Source organism: Odocoileus virginianus, chromosome 23 (genome assembly GCF_023699985.2).
Source record: "Odocoileus virginianus isolate 20LAN1187 ecotype Illinois chromosome 23, Ovbor_1.2, whole genome shotgun sequence".
NCBI lineage: Eukaryota > Metazoa > Chordata > Mammalia > Artiodactyla > Cervidae > Odocoileus > Odocoileus virginianus.
In genome coordinates this window covers 39,641,347-39,665,299 of record NC_069696.1, presented here as the reverse complement: position 1 = coordinate 39,665,299, position 23,953 = coordinate 39,641,347, and the positions used below count along the sequence as shown (strand labels likewise).

The following is a 23,953-nucleotide window of genomic DNA, read 5'->3' as shown; positions in this document are numbered from 1 at the left end:
AACCTCCATCCATAGTTCATCAGGCTCTCTGTCCATCAGATCTAGTCCCTTAAATCTATTTCTCACTTCCACTATACAGTCATAAGGGATTTGATTTAGGTCATACCTGAATGGTCTAGTGGTTTTCCCTACTTTCTTCAATTTATGTCTGAATTTGGCAATAAGGAGTTCATGATCTAAGTCTAGGGTAAATATATAATTCATTAACATGGCTTAAGAAAAACATTTCCATGAGAAAAACGCATTGGGTCGCTCAAGTTTAGAGAAAAGTTACGTTCAGGTGGAATCAGGTGTCATGATGGCAACAGAATTTGAAAAGAAATCTCATTTTAATTTTGTATAGAGAAGGGGGAAAAATCTGACACTTGTAGTTTGTTTCCTCCTGCCACTTATGGGAGAGAGAAAAAAAAATGTCTGACACTTTAAGCCTATTTCCTCCATTTGGGGGCCTCTAGCCTTCCTGCCAGTTAATCTCTCATTCCTCCCTTTTCTTTTAGGAAAATTATGTTGCCTAGGGAAAGGGGCATCCTTCTCATTCTGTAACTGCTTCTGAGCTGATAAGGGGCATCGTCCCTAAATTTGGTGAGGCAACATATTCTCCTAACCCTCATATTGAGGGTCTCTGATCCAGGGGCCCCAAGTAGTAGCTGGAAGAAGACGCCACAGTCGCAGGAGTTTGAGCACCACCATTTGTAACTTAAAAGCCTTCATGTGGCTAGAGACAAATCCAGCTACACTGTGACAGAAGCAGGGAGAAAACAGCAAAAATGGAACAATCAGAGTTACTGTAGTTAGGAGAGTTTAAAGTTAGAAATTGAGAACAATCGTGATCAGGTGTTTCATTTTCCTTCTCCAGAAGGGAAGTGGCAGCATTTAAGTTTCCACAGACTTTAAGCTTAGTTATTGGTCCTTCTAACAACAATGACTGATATTTAAGATTCTGACTATCTACCACCCAAATATTAACTTTACAGTTTAAGATTCCACTCACATCATGAGAAGTCAGTGAAAGGTTGCTGTTGAATCATGTAAAGACGCCAGGATTCTTGGCCTCCGGAGGAGAAGAATTCAATCCAGGGCCAGAGACAAGGCTTGATCACTCAGAGCTTTTGTGTAATAAAGTTTTATTAAAGTATAAAGGAGATAGAGAAAGCTTCTAACATAGGCATCAGAAGGGGGCAGAAAGAGTACCCCCCCTGCTAGTGTTAGCCATGGAGTTATATACTCTCTAATTAGTTATTAAAGTGAATCAAAAGAATGCCTGGAGGTTGTAAAGACCTCAATAGACCTACTCCCATAATTTACACCTTAAGATAACAGGATTAGCCAGAAGGTTTTTTCCAGAGACTGTCCTCAAGCAGGATACATTATTGTTATATAATCCTAAGGAATATAGAAAGACAAAAAAGTTTGTCCTTTCTTCCTCCTTGAGAATTCCAGACCCCCTCTCCCCTTGGGGACCCCTGGACTTCTTATCAACCTGCCTAGGAATTGACTCCCTCATTCTCCCCTTTTCTTTTAGGAGAATTATGTTTCCAAGGGAAAGGGGCATTGTTTTCATTTCATAAATACTTCCTGGTGTCTAGGCGCATGGTCCCTAAATCATTAAGGCAACATATTCTCCTAACCCTAAAAATGAGGGTCTCTGATCCAGGCGCCCCAAGTAATAGTTGGAGGAGGCTGTGGCACTCATAGGAGCTTGGTCAACCATTTGTAACTTAAAAGCTTTTAGACTTTTAGAAAACCCCATTATACAGTTACAGACGTAAGGCAAAATATTATTAAACCAAGTTAAAATCAAAATGAAAAGTCATATTATGTCCATAGTTACATCAGTCCATCTTAAGGTTATTAGATGTCATCAGATGAAGAAGAGGCATCGCATATGATTGTTGTTCAAGGTATTCGCAGACTTGGAGAAAGTCTTTTCCTTGAAGTGGAGATGTCCACCACGGGAAGCCTTCCACTGATGAAGAGGGGAGCTCTCCACAGACCCAGAAGTTAGACTGATTGTGAAATGCTGCGTAGGAGTGAACCCAAGCATTGTCTTGAGGTTCAAACGACAGACTCAGGATTTTTGGAGTCAGCATAAGTAGGCTTACATAGATTATCACGCCTATCTGAAAAGTACAAAGCCAGAGAATAGAAAGTAAAGACATAAAATGAAGTCCCTTAGTTCTGTTCAGGGTGCCACTTCTTAACACGAGTGTGATGTACCCACAAATCAATTCCTGGCACTTTAACAGCTGTGGGAGAAGAAAGAATAACCTGGTAAGGGCCTTCCCAGAGGGGCTCAAGGGATGGGCCCACAGACCCCAATGTTTTTATGAGGACCTCGGTTCCTGGCTCAAATAGAGGCTTGCTTGACTCAGAGGCTGGGTCAGGAGTCATCTCCCAGAGTTCTGTTAATGCCTGTTGAAAACTGAGAGCTGAGTTACATAATTAGTTAATTCCAATGTTTCAGGGCCTATAACAATGTGCATAAGAAAGGCCTTCAAAAAATACATTCAAAGGGGGACAGCCCCTCCTTTTGGGGGGCAGTTCGAGCCCTCATTAAAGCTATGGGTAGGACTTTAATCTAGTTGTCCTACGTCTCTTGAGTTAATTTGCACAGATGTCTTTTTTTATTTTCATTTATTTTTATTAGTTGGTGGCTAATTACATTACAATATTGTAGTGGTTTTTGCCATACGTTGACATGAATCAGCCATGGATTTACATATGTTCCCCATCCCGAACCCCCCTCCCGCCTCCCTTCCCATCCTATCCCTCTGGGGCGCAGATGTCTTTCGATAATGTCATTAGCTTTTTCAACCTTTCCTAAGGATTGGGGTCTCCAGGAACAGTGTAAGTGATACTCTATTCCTAGAGCTTTAGACACCCCCCTGAGTTACAGCAGCTTTAAAGACGGAGCCATTGTCACTCTGAAGGCTCCGTGGCAGTCCAAACCTGGGGATAATTTCATGATTTAAAATCTTCATAACCTCCTTAGCTTGTTCACTACGACATGGAAAAGCCTCAATCCATCCAGTAAAAGTATCCACCCAAACTTTTAAGCAAGCATATCCATTAGCTTTTGGCATATGAGTAAAATCAATTTCCCAGTCCTCTCCAGGATACTTCCCATGTCGTTATAATCCAGATTTTGCTAGCTTTTCAGTCTTTGGGTTATTTTTCTGACAAACCTCACACCTTTTGATAATGTTCTTTAAAGTTTTCATTACATTTTTACCTTCAAACAAATGAGAAGCCATCTGGTAAGTACTCTCTGCACCCAAATGAAAACTCTGGTGTAAACCCTTAAGAATTTTCCATTGAGCACTTTCAGGAATTATTAATCGTCCATCCTCAGACTGTAACCATCCTGTATCAGCCATCTTTGCTCCTCTTTTCTCATATCTTTCAAATTCTTCCTCAATATATTGTGGTTTTTCCTGTTCCACAGGACCTGTCCAGATCAAAGGCATCTGTAGTGGAGGAGTTTCGTAAAGTGCCACTTTTCTGGCTTGAGAGTCAGCCAGCTGATTACCTTCAGCTACTTTACTCCCATCCCTGTTGTGTCCTTTGCAATTCATAACAGCTACTTCTTCAGGACAACATATAGCAGTTAAACGTCTCTCAGTCTCTCTGAAATATTTAATAGGTTCTCCTGTTGCTGTTTTAAACTGTCTTTCTTTCCATATTGCAGCATGAGCATGTAAAGTCAAATAAGCATACTTAGAATCAGTGTAGATATTTACTCGCTGCCCTTTGCTTAACTCTAGAGCTCGGGTCAGAGCCACAAGCTCCACTAACTGAGCACTGGTTCCCTGGGGGAGAGATTTTGCTTCTAAAACGTGTTCAGCAGTCACCACGGCGTAACCTGCTTATGCTTTTCCCAAACAAAAGAACTGCCATCAGTAAACATTTCCATGTCAGGATTGTCTAATGGGGTATCCATTAGATCCTCCCGAGCTGCATAGTTTAAAGTTAGGAATTGGGAACAATCGTGATCAGGTGTTTCATTTTCCTTCTCAGGAAGGAAAGAGGCAGGATTTAAGTTTCCAAAACTTTAAGCTTAGTTACTGGTCCTTCTAACAACAATGACTGATATTTAAGAAGCCTATTGTCTGTCATCTAAATATTAACCTTAGACTTTAAGATTTCACTCCCATCATAAGAAGTCAGTACAGTAAGGTTTTGTCCGTTAATTATTTTTAAAGCTTTAGGTGCTAATAAATCCACTGCCCCAATTACTCTTAGGCAGTGGGGCCACCCACGTGAAATTACATCTAATTTTCTGCTTAGATAAGTAATATGTTGCTGGTGAGGCCCTTGAGGTTGTGTCAAAACTCCCAAGGATACACCTTTCCTTTCAGTGACAAACAAATTAAATTCTGACCCTGTGGACAAGCTCAGAGCAAGAGCTTGAAGGAGGGCAGTCTGAAGAACCTTAAAAGCCTTTTGAGTATCTGGAGACCAAACCAGTTTGTTGGTTTGGGCCTGCTGAGTTTCAGCTATAAATTTATATAAAGACTGGGCAAGTTCCCCATAACCCGGAATCCAAACGCGACAGTAGCCTGTGATTCCCCAAAATCCTCTCAATTGTCTTAAAGTCATAGGTAGGGGATGATTTAGTATAGGTTTAATTCTCTCAGGGCCTATGGCCCTAGTCCCTTCTGATATGATTAGACCCAGATATCTCACAGATTGTTGACAAAGCTGAGCCTTTTCTCTTGATGCCTTGTAACCGCAGCCTGCCAGGAAGTTTAAGAAGTCTTCTGAGGCTCGTGAACAAGCTCCCTCTGTCTCAGCACAGAGCAAAATATCATCTACATATTGTAACACAACTACTTCGGAGGTATTAAAGTCTTGTATATCCCCTGACAAACTTTGTCCTAATAAATGAGGACTGTTATGAAATCCCTGGGACAAAACTGTCCAGGTTAACAGAGAAACTGGCTGCATAGGGTCCTCAAAGGCAAATAGAAATTGACTTTCCTCCGCTAAAGGCACTGAATAGAAGGCATCTTTCAAATCAATTACTGAGAAATATTTGGCTCATTCAGGAATTTCAGACAATAGAGTATAAGGATTAGGCACCACGGGGTGTAAAGAAACCACAGCCTCGTTTATTATTCATGAATCTTGAACTAGTCTCCATTTACCATTTGATTTCTTTATACCTAAGATAAGAGTGTTGCATAGACTGTTACAGGGAATTAATAGTTCCTGCTCCTTTAAATTCTCAATGACGGGTTTTAACCCTTCCTTAACCTTAGGTTTCAGTGGATACTGCTTCTTATGTGGGAATAAGTCTGGGTCTTTGAGCTTGACAACTACAGGAATAGCATTTTGTGCTCGACCCACAGACTTTCCATCAGCCCACACACTAGGATTTACATTTTGTTCAATTAAAGGGAGAGAAAGGGAGGGCTCCATATTCATGAAAACAGAGGCATGGGCCTCGCTCAGTATATCCCCTCCCAAAAGAGGTGAAGGAGACTCTGGCACAATCAGAAACTCGTGTGAAAATAGCACCGAATCCCAGTCACAACTGACAGATACACTGAAATAATACGTTTTGGCTCGTCCAGACAGTCCCATTACGGAAGCGGATCGGGAAGAAAGTGGGCCAGGGGCTTCAGTAAGCACGGAGTAAGTTGCCCCAGTATCTAAAAGGAAATCGACGGACTGGCCCCCCACAGTTATTAATACCCGGGGTTCCTCAGGTGTAATTAGGACAGGAGCTTTCATGGGGACCCCCCAGGCGCCTTCAGTCCTGATTATCTTGAGAGTCCAACCCCTGAAACCTACACCTCTGGGGACAGTCTCTCTTCCAGTGTGGTCCCTTGCAGACCGGACATGGAGCCGGGGCGGCTTAGATGCCTGAGGGCAGTCCCGCTTGAGGTTCCGCTCCTTTCCACAGTAATAGCAAGCCCATCCCTTTTCACCTGGGTCCCTCTGGGCATTTTTCTCAGGCTGTTTAAGGATGGTTTTCATAGCCATTGCGAGGGCTTCCACCTGCTCCTTTGTCCTTTTCTGCCTTTCTTTCATTTCCTCATATTCCCTACCATAATAGACTGTCTGAGCCAGTTGTAACAGAGTATCTAAAGACTGATTTGGTCCATACACCCATTTTAATAGCTTACGGCGGATATCTGGAGCCGACTGAGTGAGAAATCTATCCTTTAAGATCACCTTTTCCTCTTCACTTTCGGGATCAACCTCAGTGAAACTGTGAAAGGCTTCTCTCAGTCTATCCAGGAATTTACCAGGAGCTTCCTTCTCCTATTCTATGTCTGCCAATTTGCCATAGTTTAAAGGCTTAGCACGTGCCTGCCTGAGTCCTTCAAGAATACATCTGACAAAATGACTCTGATCCCATCTTCCTTTAGCTATGTTGTAGTCCCAGTCTGGTTCTGTAGTTGGGACCACCTGATTTCCAGTGGGGAGGGCGGTTATCTCATCCTCCCTCTTCCCTACTGATTCATTACCAAACCATTCATCTCCATAAGCAACTGCTTTTCCCAAAACTCGAGTCTTTGAGTCAGGAGTCAGCATTTGTCCCAAGATATACATCATATCCTTCCAAGTAAGGGCAAAAAGCAGAGTAACACCTTTAAAAGCTCTAATATATTTTTTCTGGGTCCTCTAAATAGTCTCCCAGATCCTCCTTGATATTTTTGTATTTCTTAATAAGAAAAAGGCTTATTACCTCTCATAGACTGATTATTTCTCCTGGTGGGTGCTTCACGAAGAGGCAACAGCTTGTGTGGCTGTTCCTCAGTCTCTCTGGCTGCTCTGCACATATGATCCAAGGGATAGATTGGAGAAAGCTGCTTTTCTTTATCTCTTTGTCTCCTGTCCTCCAACTCATCTAGCAAAGTAGGAGGACAGAAGGGAGCTGAAGGTGTCACACCCAAATCTATACCCTTAGGACATAAGTCTGGCATATTTTGCAGAGAGAAAAAGGGCAACACATATGCTACTTCTGCCCATTTTCCTTCTTTTCTACAGAACCAGTCTAATTGTAAAACAGTATTATACTTACTGTATAATAAGAGACCCTCCAACCAGCCACCATTCACCATTCTCCAATGGATACCATGGCCATGCAGTATCACATAGGAAGACTAGGTGTGTCTTCTTTAAGCCCTGGGGATCAAATCTATCCCAGTTTTTCAGGATACAGTTCAAAGGAGTGAGGCTGGAATTGTTAGCTCCCATCTGTAAGAGAGAAAAAAAAGCGACCAGTACCCTCATTCTGCCAGAGGCATCCCTCCCTGCTCTAGACAGGGGTGTAGACAGACTTTACACCAAAGCTTTTCTTTCCTGGTCGGACTTAGTCTGTCCCTTACCGATGCAGGCGACCTACTCGTCCCTCCCAGTTCTACCACCGAGACAGGGTAGAGATGCACCAGGGGTAGACCTGATGGCATCCTGACTGACGTCCAACTCCTCACCATTAAAACCTTGCTTGCCTCTGATGCCACCCAGGGTGCAATCAGAGTAACCTTCCGGAATGCCTCTCAAGCTAAGACTGCTGGGGGAAACATTCGTCACCTGAGTGCCTGTGCACGACCCTGAGTATATTCCTGACCACAGTAAGACCAATATGAACATAAAACTGAGATGTTCCTTCCAAGCGTCACCACACCAATATAAGAGCCTCCTAAGCGTCACCACACCAGTATAAGAGTCTCCTCTGGTCCACTAAGAGCCAGCGTTACCAAAGGAAAAACAATCCCTTGTAGTTCCAATCTGAGTAACCTTTAACCTCAGAGATGCTCTTAGAGCTAGAGCTCCATCTATCTTCCAAACTTTCCGTGCCTAGCAAAGCTAGGTGCTTCCTGACTACCGCTCCAAGTTTGGGACCTAAGTCATAGTACGCAGTAACAGCATAGATCAAAAGTCCCTTGAAAGTCTACGATCCGACAGATTAGGTTAGTACTTCTAATTCCAAGGAGTTATGAAATGGTCAAAGAGACTGAAAAGTTTGACCGAGAAAAGAAAGTTCGGTCCACACGCTTTGCCCATTTCTGGTTTGTCCCTAAAGGAGACATTAGGTGCTTCTTGGCATTGGCAGGTCGGTAAAAACCCCCGACATGTTTCTGCCATAAGCCATATGAGGTCGCCGCAGAACCGCAGAGCAGGGCTCCTCACTTGCTTCACGCAGGGCGTTTCATTCATTCATGCAAGCGCACTGTAGAGTTAGTAAAGTACAGCAGAAAACGTGTTCTCTAGGAGAACAAAGAGCTAGAGCTCCAAGCATCCTTACCTTGTCCTGAAGAATCCCAGCCGAGCCCTCAAGATGAAAAGTTGTTGTTGAACCATGCAAGACGCCAGGATTCTTGGCCTCTGGAGGAGAAGAATTCAATCCGGGGCCAGAGACAAAGCTTGATCACTCAGAGCTTTTGTACAATAAAGTTTTTTTTTCCATTTATTTTTATTAGTTGGAGGCTAATTACTTTACACTATTGTAGTGGTTTTTGCCATACATTGACAGGAATCAGACATGGTGTAATAAAGTTTTATTAAAGTATAAAGGAGATAGAGAAAGCTTCTGACATAGGCATCAGAAGGGGGCAGAAAGAGTACCCACTTGCTAGTGTTACCCATGGAGTTATATACTCTCTAATTAGTTATTAAAGTGAATCAAAAGAATGTCTGGAGATTATAAAGACCTCACTAGACCTACTTCCATAGTTTACACCTTAAGATAACAGGATTAGCCAGAAGGTTTTTTCCAGAGACTGTTCTCAAGCAGGATACATTATTGTTATATAATCCTAAGGAATATAGAAAGACAAAAAAGTTTGTCTTTTCTTCCTCCTTGAGAATTCCAGACCCCTCTCTCCTTGGGGACCCCTGGACTTATCAACCTGCCCAGGAATTGACTCTCTCATTAGTACAGTAAGATTTCACCCATTAATAATTTTAAGAGCTTCACATCCTAATAAAGCAGTTTCAGAAATTACTCTTAGATAGTGTGGCCACCCACATGCCCTAACTCTAACCCACTACATCTAAGTCTCTGCTCAGGTATCCTATAGGCTCCTGGTGAGGCCCTTGGGGTTGTGTCAAAACTCCCAAGGTCGTACCTTTTCTTTTAGTGACAAACAAATTAAATTCTGACCCTGTGGGCAAGATCATAGTGGGAGCTTGCAGGAGAGAAATCTGAAGAGCCTTAAAAGCCTTAGAGCATCTGGAGACCAAACCAGTTTGTTAGTTTGGGCTAGCTGAGTTTCAGTTATAAGTTTATATAAAGGCCGGGCAAGTTCCCCATAACCTGGAATCCAAATGTGGCAGTAGCCTGTGATTCCTAAAAACCTTCTCAATTGTCTTAAAGTCATAGATAGGGGATGATTTAAAAATATTTGGCTCATTCAGGAATTTCAGACAACAGAGCATAAGGATTAGGCACCCCAGGGTGTAAAGGAACTACAGCCTCATTTATTGTCAATCTTGAACTAGTTTCCATTCATCATTTGACTTCTTTACACCCAAAATAGTAGTGTTGCATGGACTGCTACAGGGAATTAATAGCCCCTGGTCCTTTAAATTTTCAGTGATGGGTTTTAACCCTTCCTTAACCTTTGTTTTTAGTGGATACTGTTTTCGATGTGGAAATAAGTGTCAGTATTTGAGTTTAACAACTACAGGAATAGCATTTTGTACTTGACCACAGTTTTTCCATCAGCCCACACTCTAGGATTTACATTTTGTTCAATTAATGGGAGAGAAAGGGAAGGCTCCATATTCTTGAAAACAGAGGCATGGGCCTTGCTCAGTATATCCCTTCCCAAAAGGGGTGAGGGAGAATCTGGCATGATCAGAAATTCATGTGAAAATAGCATAGAGTCCCAGTGACAGCTTAGAGGATGACAGAAATAATAATGTTTGGCTAATCCAGACAGCCCCATTATGGAAGCAGATCGGGGAGAAAGTGGGCCAGGGGCTTCAGGAAGCACAGAATAGGCTGCCCTGGTGTCCAAAAGGAAATGGACAGATTGGGCCCCCACAGTTATTAATGCCTGGGGTTCCTCAGGTATAATTAGGATGGGAGCTTGTGTGGAAACCCCTGGGCACCTTCAGTCCTGATTGTCTTGAGAGTCTGACCCCTTGGACCTACACCTCTGGAGGCAGTCTCTCCTCCAGTGTGGTTCCTTACAGACTGGACATGGAGCCTGGGGTGGCTTAGATGCCTGAGGGCAATCCCACTTGAGGTGCCCCTCCTTTCCACAGTAATAGCAAGCCATCCCTTTTCACCTAGGTCCCTCCTGGTACTTTTCTCAGGCTGTTAAAGAACAGTTCTGACAGCCATTACAAGGGCTTCCACCTGTTCCTTGGTCTTTCTCTGCCTTTCCTTTTCCTCATATTCCCTGCCATAATAGACTGTCTGAGCCAGTTGCAACAGATTATCTAAAGACTGATTTGGTCCATACATTTGTTTTAGTAGCTTACGGTGGACATCTGGAGCCGACTGAGTGAGAAATCTGTGCTTCAAGATCACTCTTCCCTCTTCACTTTCAGGATCAATCTCAGTGAATCTGCAAAGGGCTTCCTCAGTCTAAGAATTTACCAGGAGCTTCCTTCTCTTCCTATTCTATGTTTGTCAATTTGGCATAGTTTAACGTCTTAGCACGCACTTGCTTGAGTCCTTCAAGAACATATCTGACAAAATGACTCCAATCCCATCTTCCTTTAGCCATGTTATAATCCTAATCTGGTTCTATAGTTGGGACCACCTGATTCCCAGTGGGGAGGGCAGCTATCTCATCCTCCCTCTTCCCTACTGATTCATTTCCAAGCCATTCATCTCCATAGGCAACAACTTTCCCCAAAACTCGAGTTTTTGAGTCAGGAGTTAGCATCTGTCCCAGGATATACATCACATCTTTCCAAGTAAGGTCTTAAAGCCAAGTAGGGAGCTGAAAGTTTCCTACCCAAATCGATACTCTTAGGACATAAATCTGGCATGTCTCACAGAGAGAAAAAGGGCAACATATATGCTACTTCTATCCATTTCCCTTGTTTTCTACAGAACCTGTCTAATTGTAAAACAGTATTATAATTAAGAGACCCTCCAACCAGCCACCCGTCGCCACCCTCCAGTGGATACCGTAGCCATGCAGTATCTCCTAGGAAGATCAGGCGTGTCTTCTTTAAGCTCTGGGGATCAAATCTATCCAAGTTTTTCAAAGGAGTGAGGCTGGAATTGTTAGCTCCCATCTATAAGAGAGAAAAAAAAGCGACCAGCACTGTCTTTCTACCGGAGGCATCCCTTCCTGCTCTAGATGGAAATGGAGACAGGTCTTCCAACTAAGCTTCCTTTCCTGGCCAGAGTCAACCTGTCTCTTACTGATTCAGGTATGCCTCTACCATCCCTCCCCGTTCTACCATTGAGGCAGGGTGGATGCATCAGGGGTAGACCTGCTGGCGTCCCAGACTAATATCCAGTTCTTCACCATTAAAGCCTTTGCTCGCCTCTGATGCCACCCGAGGTGCCACCTGATTAACCTTCTGGAACACCTGCCAAGCTCAGGCCGCTGGGGGAAGCAGTCATCTCCTGAGCGCCTGCGCACAACCCTGGGTGTGTTCCTGAACACAAAGCCGGTGAATCATAAAGGGCCGAACATAAAATCAGATGTTCCTCCCAAGCATCACCACACCATCATAAGTGATAGCAGAAGAGATGGTGAAGGGCTGGCCAGCGAGGCAAAAGTGACTTTGTCCTCGAGTTATGAGGGCCAGTCCTTCCAGTTCATTCCCACAGTTTCCACAGAAAGAATATGTAAGGAGTTGGGACAGAAGCCTCTGGAGAGCCTCCTCTGGTCCGCTAAAAGCTAGAGTTACCAAAGGAAGAAGCCCGCTATACTTCCTGTCTGAGTAACCTTTAACCCGAAAGATGCTCTTGGAGCTAGAGCTCCATCTAGCTTCCATACTTTCGACTCTTAGCGAGGCTAGGCGTTTCCTAACTACCAATCCAAGTTTGCGAACTAAGTAACAGTACACAGTAATAGCATAGATCACGAGTCGCTTGAAAGTCTATGAGCCTACAGATCAGGTTAGTAGCTCTAATTCCCAGGAAGTTATGAAATGGTCAAAGAGACTGGAAAGTTTGATGGAAAAAGGAGAATTTGGTTCACACACTTTGTCCATCTCTGGCTGTTCCCCTGGAGGAGACATTGGGTGCCTCTTGACATTAGCAGGTCGGTATAATTCCCCAATGAGGTTTCTGCCATAAGCCATGTGAGGTCACCTCAGAACCACAGATTAGGACACAGCTCTTGCTTCACACGTGTATCTCTCAATCAATCACACACACAAGCACACCATAGAGTTAGTAAAGTACAGCAGAAAATGTGTTTGCTAGGAGAACAAAGACCTAGAGCTCCAAGCATTCTTAAGTTGTCCTAAAGAATCCCAGATGAGCCCCCAAGATGAACAGTCGCTGAGCCATGAAAGATGCCAGTATTCTTGGCCTCTGGAGGAGAGGAATTCAATCTGGGGCCAGTGACAAGGCTTGATCGCTCAGAGCTTTAGTGTAATAAAGTTTTATTAAAGTATAAAAGAGATAGAAAAAGCTTCTGACATAGACATCAGAAGCGGACAGAAAGAGTACCCCCCTGCTGGTCTTTAGCAGGAAGTTATATACATACTAGCAGACTGCTAATTAGTAAAAGGAACTGTCTCAAAACACATAGACTGTCACCAGGCCGCTCAGCCACAACATGTATTTTCAGATAATTTATTGGCACACGGTGAGTTAACCCAGGCCATAAAACTATTGACATGAATCTTGAAGAAAGGCAGATTTCCAAGCAAATACATAGTCTCATTAACATAGCTTAAGAGAACATTTGCATGAGTAAAACATGCAAATGTAGAAACTAGTTTGTTGAGTAAAACATACTGGTTTGTCAACTCGGTTCTGAGCCTTAGGCAGAACCGACTTGAAGAAAAAGTCTAGGGTAAACACTGAAAGGTTGTTCCTGACCCACGAAAAGACGCCAGAATCCTTGGCCTCCGGAGGAGAAGAATTCAGTCCAGGGCCGGAGGGAAGGCTTGATCACTCAAAGCTTTTGTGTAGTAAAGTTTTATTAAAGTATAAAGAAGATAGAGACAGCTTCTGACATAGGCATTAGAAGGGGGCAGAAAGAGTACCCCCCAGCTAGTCTTTAGCTGGATGTTATATAGTCACTAGCAGTCTGTTAATGAAAAAAAGCAATGTCTTAAAACAGAATGGCACCAGGCCCCTCATCCATAAAATGTATTTTGGGATAATCTTGGCACCAGATGATTCATCCCGGGCCATAAAACAATTGACTTGAATCTTATAGAAGGGCAGATTACCATACAAATAGTTTCATTTACATAGATCGGGGGACAATATCTGAGTATAAAATAATGGTTTGTCAAGTAGGTTCTGAGCCATTAGGCGGAACCCACTTGAAGACAGAGTTTGGGGTAAATGCATAGTACATTAACATAGCTTAAGACAAACATTTCCATAAGAAAAATACATTGGTTAACTCAAGGTTTGAGAATAGTTAACCTCAGATGACTCCAGGTGTCATTATGGCAACCCAGTATTTTAAGAGAAACCTCCTTTTAAATTTGTATAGAGAAAGAAAAAAATATCGCTAGTTTGTTTCCTCCTGCCACTTAAGAGAGGTAAAAATGTCTGACATTTGCAGCCTATTTCCTCCCTTTGGAGACCCCTGGCCTTCCTGACTGTTACCCTCTCAATACATAGTTCATTAACATAGGTTAAGAAAAGCATTTCCATGAGAAAAAAATGCATTGGTTCTCTCAAGGTTTGAGAAAAGTTAAGTTCAGGTGGAACCAGGTGTCATCATGGCAACAGAGAATTTTAAAAGAAACCTCCTTTTAATTTTGTATAGAGAAGAGGGGGAAAGTCTGACACTTGTAGTTTGTTTCCTCCTGCCACTTAAGAGAGAGATAAAAATGTCTGACACTTGCAGCCTATTTCCTCCATTTGGGGGCCTCTGGCCTTCCTGCCTCTTAGCCTCTCAGCGTCTCCAGTCTGAGTTAACCTACAGAGGAATCAAGAACCAAGAAGGGGATGGATAAGCATCCTCGAGTCCCATAGAGTGCAAGGGGTCTGTTCCCTCAGCCTACTTCGCGGCTGTCTCCTCAGAGAGCCACGGCCAAGGTATTCACTTCCTCCCCTCCAGACCCCTAAGCCCAGCTAATGACTCAGAAGTGAGGCCAGGACCGCCCGCAGGGAGGGGGGACAGCAGATGGAGTCCCCGAGGCCAGACAGGATGTGGAGAGGAGGCCCCCCAGCATCTCTGGGCCTTCTCCTGCCCTCTCCCTTTTCCGATCCTCCTCCTGCTCCCAGACCCTGGGGCGTCTCCACAGAGGCTGCTTCCTCTGGCTCTCCCCCTGCCACCAGCCTAGTCACTTTTCAAGGGTCAGTAGACTCTGAACTGAACCCCAGTCTGAGCTTTGCCACCTCCCACCTGTGTGACCTGGATTACCTTACCTGAACTCACCTGTAAAATGAAAAGAATATTACATTTTGTTGTTATGAGAATCAAATACAATGTGTGTCTGTGGCCTGGGCCATTCTGACAAAGGTGTTTATAGTCAAAGCTATGGTTTTTCTGGTAGCCATGTACAGATGTGAGGGTTGGCCCATAAAGCGGACTTAGCCCCAAAGACTTGATGCTTTCAAACTGTGGTGTTGGAGAAGACTCTTGAGAGTCCCTTGGACTGCAAGGAAATCAAACCAGTCAATCCTAAAGGAGATCAGTCCTGAATATTCATTAAAAGGACTGATGCTGAAGCTGAAGCTCCAATAGTTTGGCCACCTGATGGTAAGAGCTGACTCATTTGAAAAGACCCTGATGCTGGGAAAGTTTGAAGGTAGAAGGAGAAGGGGATGACAGAAGATGAGGTGGTTTGATGGCATCACTGATTCCATGGATATGAATTTGAGCAAACTTCAGGAGATCGTGGAGGACGGAGGAGCCTGGCATGCTACAGTCCATAGCATTGCAAAGAGTCAGACAGGACCTATCTACTGAACAACAACAAGTGTGGCCTGGGCCATGTATTAGGCCCTGCCTAGTGTGGTGCTGTCCCCTCTACCTGAAATATGTTAGTTCCAGATGGAAACCTCTCCCCCTCCTCCAGGACCCTCCTTCCTCCATGCTGTGTTTGGGCATCTGTTCAGTGCTCCCATATATAAACACCTGTTTGCCAGGTGTGACTGCCTCAGGCAGTACCCAGTACTGGTTCTATTGATCTCAAACACCCCTGCAGAGACTCAGCTATTTCTCCCACTCACCCCAATCAATCAACACACAGTTAGTGCTGTGGATTCCTTCCATGTATGCCCTGGATTCCTTTCACTCTTAGTGAAGCAGAATAAATAAGAAAAATTAACAGCTCTTTATGCTGCAGGAAAGAGAGGGAGGAAGATATCTGGTGTCTTCTTCAAATAAGGACACCAATCTTATTGGATTAGGGCCCCCCACTTGTTATCTCATTTCACTATAATTATCTCCTTAAAGGCCCTATCTTCTACTAGTCATGGGGGTGGGGAGTTCGAGCTTCAACTTATGAATTGGATAGGAGGTGGATACAGTCCACCCATAACCCCAGGTGAATCGATCAACAGGAACCCCGGATGACTGCTACTCAGGAAGATTAACCAGTTTATACTCAATACCATTTAGATTCTGTCATTATTTCCTCTAATCTTTTTTTTCCGTCTAGAGAGTGAAAACTTTTTTGAGGATATCATTCAGTATTTGCAGGACACAGTGAGCAGAGAACAGCTGGAACTCCTGCTCACTGAAGAGGAAGCCTGGGAGAGTTTTGTGGCTGAGGCTGATTTGTCCAGGTAACATGCACGAGTGCATCAGAAATGTCACCTGTATCCCCCTGCACCAGGGTAGCTTCCTCCTGGCAGGCACACCTCCTCCAGGCAGGACTATGGTTGGGGGTCGAGGATGTTCCTTCTCAAGATTCTATGAGGAAAATTTCCTCCGTGTCATTTTCTGGTAGTGAACGGTCTCAGGTTGAGAAGAGATGAAACGTGCAAAGAAAGGGGCAGGTTACATGGCCTTGGACAAGTTATCGATCTACTCTTGGCCTTAGTTTCTTCATTTGTTCAGTTTTATTGTGAGGACACTGAGGTCATGCATGCAAAGTGCTTCTGTAATGACTGACACAGAGTCGGTGTGCTGTGCGGTGATTAGTTGCTTCAGTCGTGTCCGACTCTTTGCAACCCCATGGGCTGTAGCCCACCAGGCTATTTGTCCATGGAATTTTCCAGGCAAGAATACTGGAGTGGGTTGCCATGCCCACCTCCAGGGGATCTTCCCAACCCAGGGATGTAACCCAGGTTTCCTGCATTGCAGGCAGATTCTTTACTGTCTGAGCTACCAGGGAAGCCCAAGAATACTGGAGTGGGTAAACTATCCCTTCTCCAGGAGATCTTCCTGACCTGGGAATCAAACTGGGGTCTCCTCCATTGCAGGCAGATCCTTTACCAGCTGAGCTACCAGGGAAGCCCACAGAGTAGGCGTTCAACGTTAACCTTTAAAATAAGCTTTTTGGAAAGAGACAGGGGCCAAGGTCCTTTTTCCTGGTGATGAAAACCAGGTGGGGCCCTATTTAGGATAAGTCATAAAATCCTGACACCAGCATCACTTTGCATTCCTGGGATGCTGACTAGAGTGCTCTCATTCCCCATCTTAGGAACTGTATCAGCCCTGCAAGATCCTGCTGCCCCATACGGCAGAGAGGCTGGAGAGCAACTGAATGGAGCTGGTGGGGTCCTGGCTCTAGTCCTGCCCAGCTCTGGGGCTCTGGGCTTATGTCTTGGAGCATCAGATCTGTCCTGTGTCCAATGGGAATAGCAATTCAGTCTGATGGATTATGGTGATGGCCTCAGAGTGAACTGCAGGGTCAGAGGTGGGGAACCAAGAGCAACCATCTTGTCCAAAGGACCAGGGAGACCTGCACCAGGGTCAGACCCAGGAGTCAGGGTGGAGCAGAGGGTCCAAGTTGGAGGACTAGTAGACAGGCTTGGGCAGCAGGGCCAGGACTAGAGTGAGGAGAGTGGGCCTCAAGGACACAAACCGAAGGGGCTGTGACCCTAGCTGAGGTCCCCTGAGTGGGAGGGGGGACATTTCTTCCCTCCCTGACGGGGTCCCCTCACGCTGGGCTAGAGGGCCCTGGGTGACCCTGTCTGCACACCCTGCCTGGGACCTGGGTTCTCCCTCCATCTGGGACCCTCGTCTAATCTAAGTGGAAGGCTGTGTGGCTCAGTGAGCCCTTCAGGCCCACAGTGAGTGGCTGCAATTGTGTGTCATTTGAGGGATTCTAAGGAGCCTCACACATCCCCACCCAAGAGGAAAACGCTTCCTCCACCAGCTGTGCAAGTGCCGGTCTCCTCAGGCTCAGCATTCAGATGGGTGTTTCCTCAAGCCTCTTGAATCTTTAGAGGTTCCATAAAGTTGTACACAGCCTTGGAGGGCAGGCAGTTGTGTGAGTTAGACTGGTGACCCCTGAGAGTCAGGGTGCTGGGTGATGAATCAGGAGTCGGGGAGATGTGCTGGAGAGTCCCAGGGAGACAGGCTCACAGCACAGCTCCTGGTTCTCTATCAGTTGGGACAGTGGGTAGACCCAGTGACCTGCAGCTGGGAAGGCCAATGTTATCAGGCTTGCGGGAGAGCAGATGCCAGGCAAAATGACCTTTAAGGGTCCTTATAGCTCTGAGTAATGTGTTTAAAAAGATTCTATGTACACAGAGTTAGCCAATCTGTAAATTGCAAGGGCACAGTCCCCAGGACTGTCCTTACATTTGACATCAATGGCAAGTTTGGGGGTTCCCAAAGCTACTCGAAGGTCTGAGAATTCCCTAGAGGGATGCACAGAACTCACTGAAAGCTTCATGATCCCAGTTACAGTTTATTACAGGGAAGGATGAATGTTCCCATCAGCCACAGGGCAGAGTCTGGGTGGGTTTCACACACAAAGCTTCCATTTTCATCAGGATGCATTACTGTCCTGTATTCAGTGTGTGGCAGGACACACGGAACACTGCCCACCAGGGACCCTCACCCTTTTTAACAACAAGTTATCCTGACCTGTTTTCTCCAGCCCCCACCCAGAGGTCAGACTAATGCCCTAGAGTCCAGCTCCTCCAGAGGTGAGAACTGACACCACGTGACCCAAGGCCCCATTACGTCACTTTGTCATACTGTCCAGTGTCTAAAGTCCCAGGCAGAGGAGGACACTCCTATCAGCCAGAATATTCTAGGGCTTATAAGGACCACTTTCCAGTAGCCAAGGACAAAGAGCAGGTTGACTCCTCACTAGACACTGAGGCCCTTGAACAAAGGTTTTCTCCTCCAAGCCCACTTCTCTTTGTTTCTCTGTGGCGTTCCCACTCTAAAAACTCTTTGGAAGTGTTGGTGTTGACCTGCCTCTGAGGCATCTTTATCAAATAACTCTCTGAAGTTAAGCATATTCTAAGATGACCTTCGCTGATTTTTCCCATGACAAAATAAGTATATGGAGCATCTACAGTGTCCAAACATGCTTAATGTTGAAAAACATTTTACATTTGTAAAATTCTTTCCTTGTGATTCGTAATAAAATACCTGTGGTTTACACAGGATAGCTCTTGTCAAGACTATTTTATGGAGTCCCGTGATGTTCACTGTTACAGGGAAGAGACAGATGCCATACATGAATATCTGCTGGAGCTGAAAACAGACTTGGTAGAGGAGGACCAACACAGGCCACAAAAGGACCAGCTGGACAGGAAGCGGTTTTTGGAGGAATTTCCTCGGGTGAAACAGGAGCTGGAGGACAGCATAGCAAAGCTCCATGCGCTGGCAGACAAGGTCGACAAGGTGCACAGGGACTGCACCATCTCCAGCGTGGTGGCCAACTCTGCCGGCGCTGTGTCTGGCGTCCTGACCATCCTTGGCCTGGCTCTGGCACCCATGACAGCAGGCATCAGTCTGGGACTCTCAGCCACTGGGTTAGGGCTGGGAGCAGCGGCTGCTGTGACCAGCGTGTCCACCAGCATCGTGGAACACGTAAGCAGATCATCAGCAGAAACTGAAGCCAGTCGCCTTGTGCCAACAGCTATCATTGAAGAGGGGGCGTTTGCAGAGGTTTTACAGAAAAGCACACCCCAGATTGTTTCCTCTACAAAGAACTTCATCCAAGCCTTGCAAGGCATTGGGAAAAATGTTCGTGCCATCAAGCTGGCCAAAGTCAACCCTCGCTTAGCGTCCCACGCGAAGCGCTTCATGACTACGGGGCGAGTCTCCGCCCAAAGCGGCAAGCAGGTGCAGAGAGCATTTGGAGGAACAGCTCTGGCAATGACCAAAGGCGCCCGGATCATGGGTGCAGCCACGGCAGGTGTTGCCCTCCTGATGGATGTGGCCTTACTGGTGAAAGAGGCAAAGCACTTGCATGAAGGGGCAAAGACAGAGTCAGCACAAAGGATGAGGCAGCTGGCCGCGGAGCTGCAGAAGAAGTTGGAAGAGCTCACCCGGAGCTATGAGAGTCTGTAGGAGGGCTGGACTTGGCCCCTGCCAGGGCAGTGTAGGGAGCCAAGAGAAGAAGGCACCTTGTTAGGGGGGAAGCAAGACAGAGGGGGAAACTGGGCTGGTCTCCTGACTTGTTTTAGGCTATTGCCTGGACTATGCCATTTTCCCAAAGGAAGAGAAAACCTTAAATCCTCTTGTATTCAGAACACGTCATTTTCTTCCCTAAATTCTCCCTCTTGGCTCAAGGTGAGTCACAAAGCTTCAAGTACCACTGTTCAAAAAGTATTTTTTTAAAAAATACAGAATAAGTGTCACCAATTTGTTCATGTCTCTAGATCTGCTTCCTCTGCATTTATTTTTTAAAAGCTTAATAGGAAACCAACACCTTTTTATTTGCCCAACAGTCACATGATCAGGGAGCCCAGTTCATGACACCAGCCCTGACCTCTTGCTCTGTCTGTCCTTTGTTGGCAGGTAGAGGGGAGAGGCTGTGACATAGCATCATGTATGACCTCTCTTACTCTGATTTCTGCATCCCTCCATGGTGCCCCCCTGAGCATTTCACCAAAGATCTACATCACCTCAAGGGGACCCCAGGCAGAAAACAAACAGAACTTTCTAGCTTCTGTGTTATTGAGTTTTCTAAATTGAAGTATGGTTGATTTCCAAGATCATGTTAGTTTCAGGTATATAGTACAGTGATTCTGTTATGTATATATACAAAGAGTAGGTATTTTTCAGATTCTTTTTTCTTATAGGTTATTACAAGATATATATAGTTCCCTGTGCTATATGGTAGGTCCTTCTCAGTTATCTATTTTATATATAGTAGTGTTTATCTGTTAATTCTAAACCTCTAATTTATCCCACCACACCCCTTCCCCTTTGGTAACCATAAATTTTTGATTAGCAGTAATTATTTGATGTTATACTACCTGTTTGTGTTTTTTTCCAGAGGGGATTGGGGGATATTTCTTTTTTCAGTGAAAACTCTTATACGTCCTGTCTCCTTTACCTCTTTGGAACAGCCTTGCAGAGCTCCTGAGAGACTGGCTGTTGGACTAGTCTCAGTAAGGTCACTGAATGACTATAAAGTAATGCTCGACTTCTAGGCTGTGCCTTCCTTCAGTGGACAATACTGAGTGATGGATGGATTGATGGTGAGGAACTGGCTTCTGCAGCTGTGGGAGGGCCAGACAGGTCTGAAGTCTGCCAGGCAGGCTGTCAGGAAGGGACGGCAGAACTTTCAGGTCCGGGATGAATCTGCAGTCCAGGGCAGAATTTCCTCCTATCGCCAGATCTTTAATGTAAACAGCCCTGCAAGGAACCCTTTGCTTTTTGAGGCAGGATGTTCACAGATTTCCCGGATTAGGGTGTGGACGTCTCTGGAAAGCTGACAACAGCCCCTGAGTAGCCATCGCCCTTCCTATTCATTCATTCATTCTCTCCTTTTTCCCCGCGTGGCCCACCTCAGGGCTAGGCCTGTGCTGAGGACTGGGGGCATAGAGGGTGGCCACCGTGGAGGCTGCGGCAGCCAGAGAAACAAATGGCTGTGGTACAGAGTGGAGGTCGGGTTCAGAGGACGTTGGTGACACGGTGTGGGGGTACGATCCAGGAGGAGAGGATGGGAAGGCTGCCTTCTAAGGAGGGGGAACGTGTCTGTGGGGACAGGGACTGTGCCAGGGCCTGAGAGAAGCCATGGCTAGAAGGGAAGGGGACCTTCTCTGCCGTCAGATGTACTCCGGCCCTTGGTGGCAGGAGGGAAGGGAATTGGGTTCTAGGAAATCAGACTCTGATGTACCAGGGAGTGAAAAGCAAAATTCCCAAAGTTTCTGAAGAAAACAGTGGAGACCTGAAGTGATTGCTGAGGGGCCTCTGGTTAACCCTTGACCTCCTCCCTGCTCCCACCTACTCCTTTTATGATCAAGTGTGTGTGGGTTTGAGAAGCAGAGACAGGTGGAGAGTTCAGGCGGGACCAGAGAGACTGGGGCTCGTTTGCTCAGCCCTTCGTCCCACAGAGAGTGGCTGGAGAGAGGCCCAGCCAGGTCCTCCTGCCAAGGGGCCCACTTGAGGCTGGGGTGTTGCCAAGGGCCACTGGGCTGGGCCTCACTGCACAGGTGACGCCTAAAGGCCTCTCCTCTCACCGGCCTTTTCTGCAGCTCTCCGAACTCGCTTCCTCCAACTGCTAAGTGCTAGGGGCGCCACTTACAGGGAGGCCTGTAAAGCAGATGCAGACTCCCACCATGGAAGCTGAGTGAATGGGGTGGGGAGGGGGTGGGAGGGCTGTGCAATTCAAAGCCTCCTCTCCGCTGCTGTGACATTAGGGCGCTTCCCACCCTCGGCCCTGGCCCAAGGCCATCAGCGCGGGAGAAATCCTGCCCAGAGTTACAAGGCCCCAGTTACTTCGCTTCCTGCTGCCATTAACCACATCTGCAGCCCATTGGAGAAAAATCTCCAGAAAAGCAACAACTATGTCTGCCAGTTCACCACACTATCCCCGGTGTCTCCACAGGTCTGGCACTCGTTGGGGGCGCAGTAAATGCCCCTCTTCCTTCCTTCAATTACTGCACGTTAATTAGTCTACAGTGTGGCAGGCAGGTGCTAGGCTGGGACTTGGGCCTTTTAGACCTTTCTTCACTTTACAGCTGAGGAAAGGGAGACTCAGAGAAGTTAAGCGACTTGCCCAAGGTCACACAGCAGGTAATAGAGTGGATAATTTGGACCTAGTTCTTCTACCTGACTTTTTTCCACTTGACCCAAAGTATTGCAGCGTGAAAGTGTGGAGGCAAGAAGAGGGGGTGGCCTATTGGGGTGATGGCCAGAACAGCAGGAGATGAGGTGGGACAAATGGGCTGGGGCAAGGTTATGATGAGCATAGAAGGTCAAGGGAGGGACCCATAGGATTTGGCCTTCATCTAGCAGGCCACAGGGACCAGGAGTTTGTTTCTGCTGCAGGTCCTTATTCAACTAAAGTAGTCTCAGGGAGGGGCTTGTCACAGTATTCAGTTTTCTCATCTGAAAAATGGTACAAATATATTGATGTTTTAGTAATCCCAGTGGAAAGTCTGAGTGAAACATACCAGGGCTAAAATCCACATGTTTGTGTTTTTTGCAGTTTATTTATTGTAGCTGATTTCTAGTATCATAGTGTCATGGTTGGAAAGATGCTTGATATGATTTCAGCTTTCTTAAATTTACCAAGGCTTGTTTTGTAATCTAGCATGTGATCTACCCTGGAGACAGCTGCATGTATGTTTGAAAAGAGTGCATTTTTTGCTGCTTTCAGACAGGATGCTTTATAAAGTCCATCTGGTCTAATGTGCCATTTAAGGCCTGTGTTTCCTTATTAATCTTCCATCCGGATGATCTGTCCATTGGTGTAAGTGGAGTGTTAAAGTACCCCACTAGCTCAGATGGTAAAGAATCTGCCTGCAATGCAGGAGACCCACGTTTGATCCCTGGGTTGGCAAGATCCCCTGAAGAAGGGAGTGGCTAGCCACTCCAGTATTCTTGCCTGGAGAATTCCATGGACAGAGGAGCCTGGAGGGCTACAGTCCATGGGGCCACAAAGAGTCAGACATGACTGAGCTACTAACACACACACACATTATTTTGTTACTGTCAGTGTCTCCTTTTATGTCTGATAACTTTTGCCTTATATATGGAGGTGCTCCTGCATTGGGTGCATATAAATTTACAATTCTTAGATCTTCTTCTTGGATTGAATCCTCAATCATATGTAGTGTCCTTCTCACTGCTATATTTAAAATGGATAACCAACAAGGATCTACTGCATATCACACAGAACTCTGCTGGATGTTATGTGGCAGTCTGGATGGGAGGGGAAGTTTGGGAGAGAATGGATACCTGTATATGTATGGCTGAATCCCTTTGCTATTTACCTGAGACTATCACAACATTGCTGATTGGCTATACCTCAATACAAAATAAAAATTTTTTAAATCATATGTAGTGTCCTTCTTTGTCTCTTGTAACAGTCTTTATTTCAAGGGCTATTTTGTCTGATATGAGTATTACTACTCCAGCTTTCTTTTTTATATGTATATAATTCTCTTTATTCATTTCTTTTACTTTTGGTTGTGCTGGGTCTTTGTTGCTGTGTGGGCTTTTCTCTAGTTGCAGCAAGTGGGGACAACTCACTAGTGGTGTGTAGGCTTCTCATTGTGGCAACTTCTCTTGTTGGGGGCCACAGGCTCTAGGGCACATGGGCTTCAGTGGGCTCTCGGACTCTCTAGGGCTCAATAGTTGTGATACACCAGCTTAGTTGCTTCACAGTGTGTGGGATCTTCCCGGATCAGGTACTGAACCTGTGTCTCCTGCATTGGCAGGCAGATTCTTTACCACTGAGCCACCAGGGAAGCCCCACACGCCAGCTTTCTTTTGCTTTCCATTTGCATGGA

The 23,953-nt window shown here is 45.6% G+C and overlaps 1 protein-coding gene across 3 annotated transcripts in view; it reads left to right on the top strand.

The window, feature by feature from the left end:
- The window catches only part of LOC110143537 (apolipoprotein L3-like), a 45,436-nt gene extending 21,938 nt beyond the window's left edge, over window positions 1-23,498 (top strand). For 2 of the 3 annotated variants that reach the window (XM_020903183.2, XM_070453959.1), the window contains exons 3-4: window positions 15,733-15,859; window positions 18,698-23,498. In XM_020903183.2, coding sequence (XP_020758842.2) covers window positions 15,733-15,859; window positions 18,698-19,556 — 986 coding nt within the window. In that variant the 3' untranslated portion in view covers window positions 19,557-23,498. Of the gene's footprint in view, window positions 1-15,732; window positions 15,860-18,644 lie in introns of those variants that run through there. The other variant, XM_070453960.1, reaches the window with a different exon arrangement.
- Window positions 23,499-23,953: the final 455 nt, after the last annotated feature.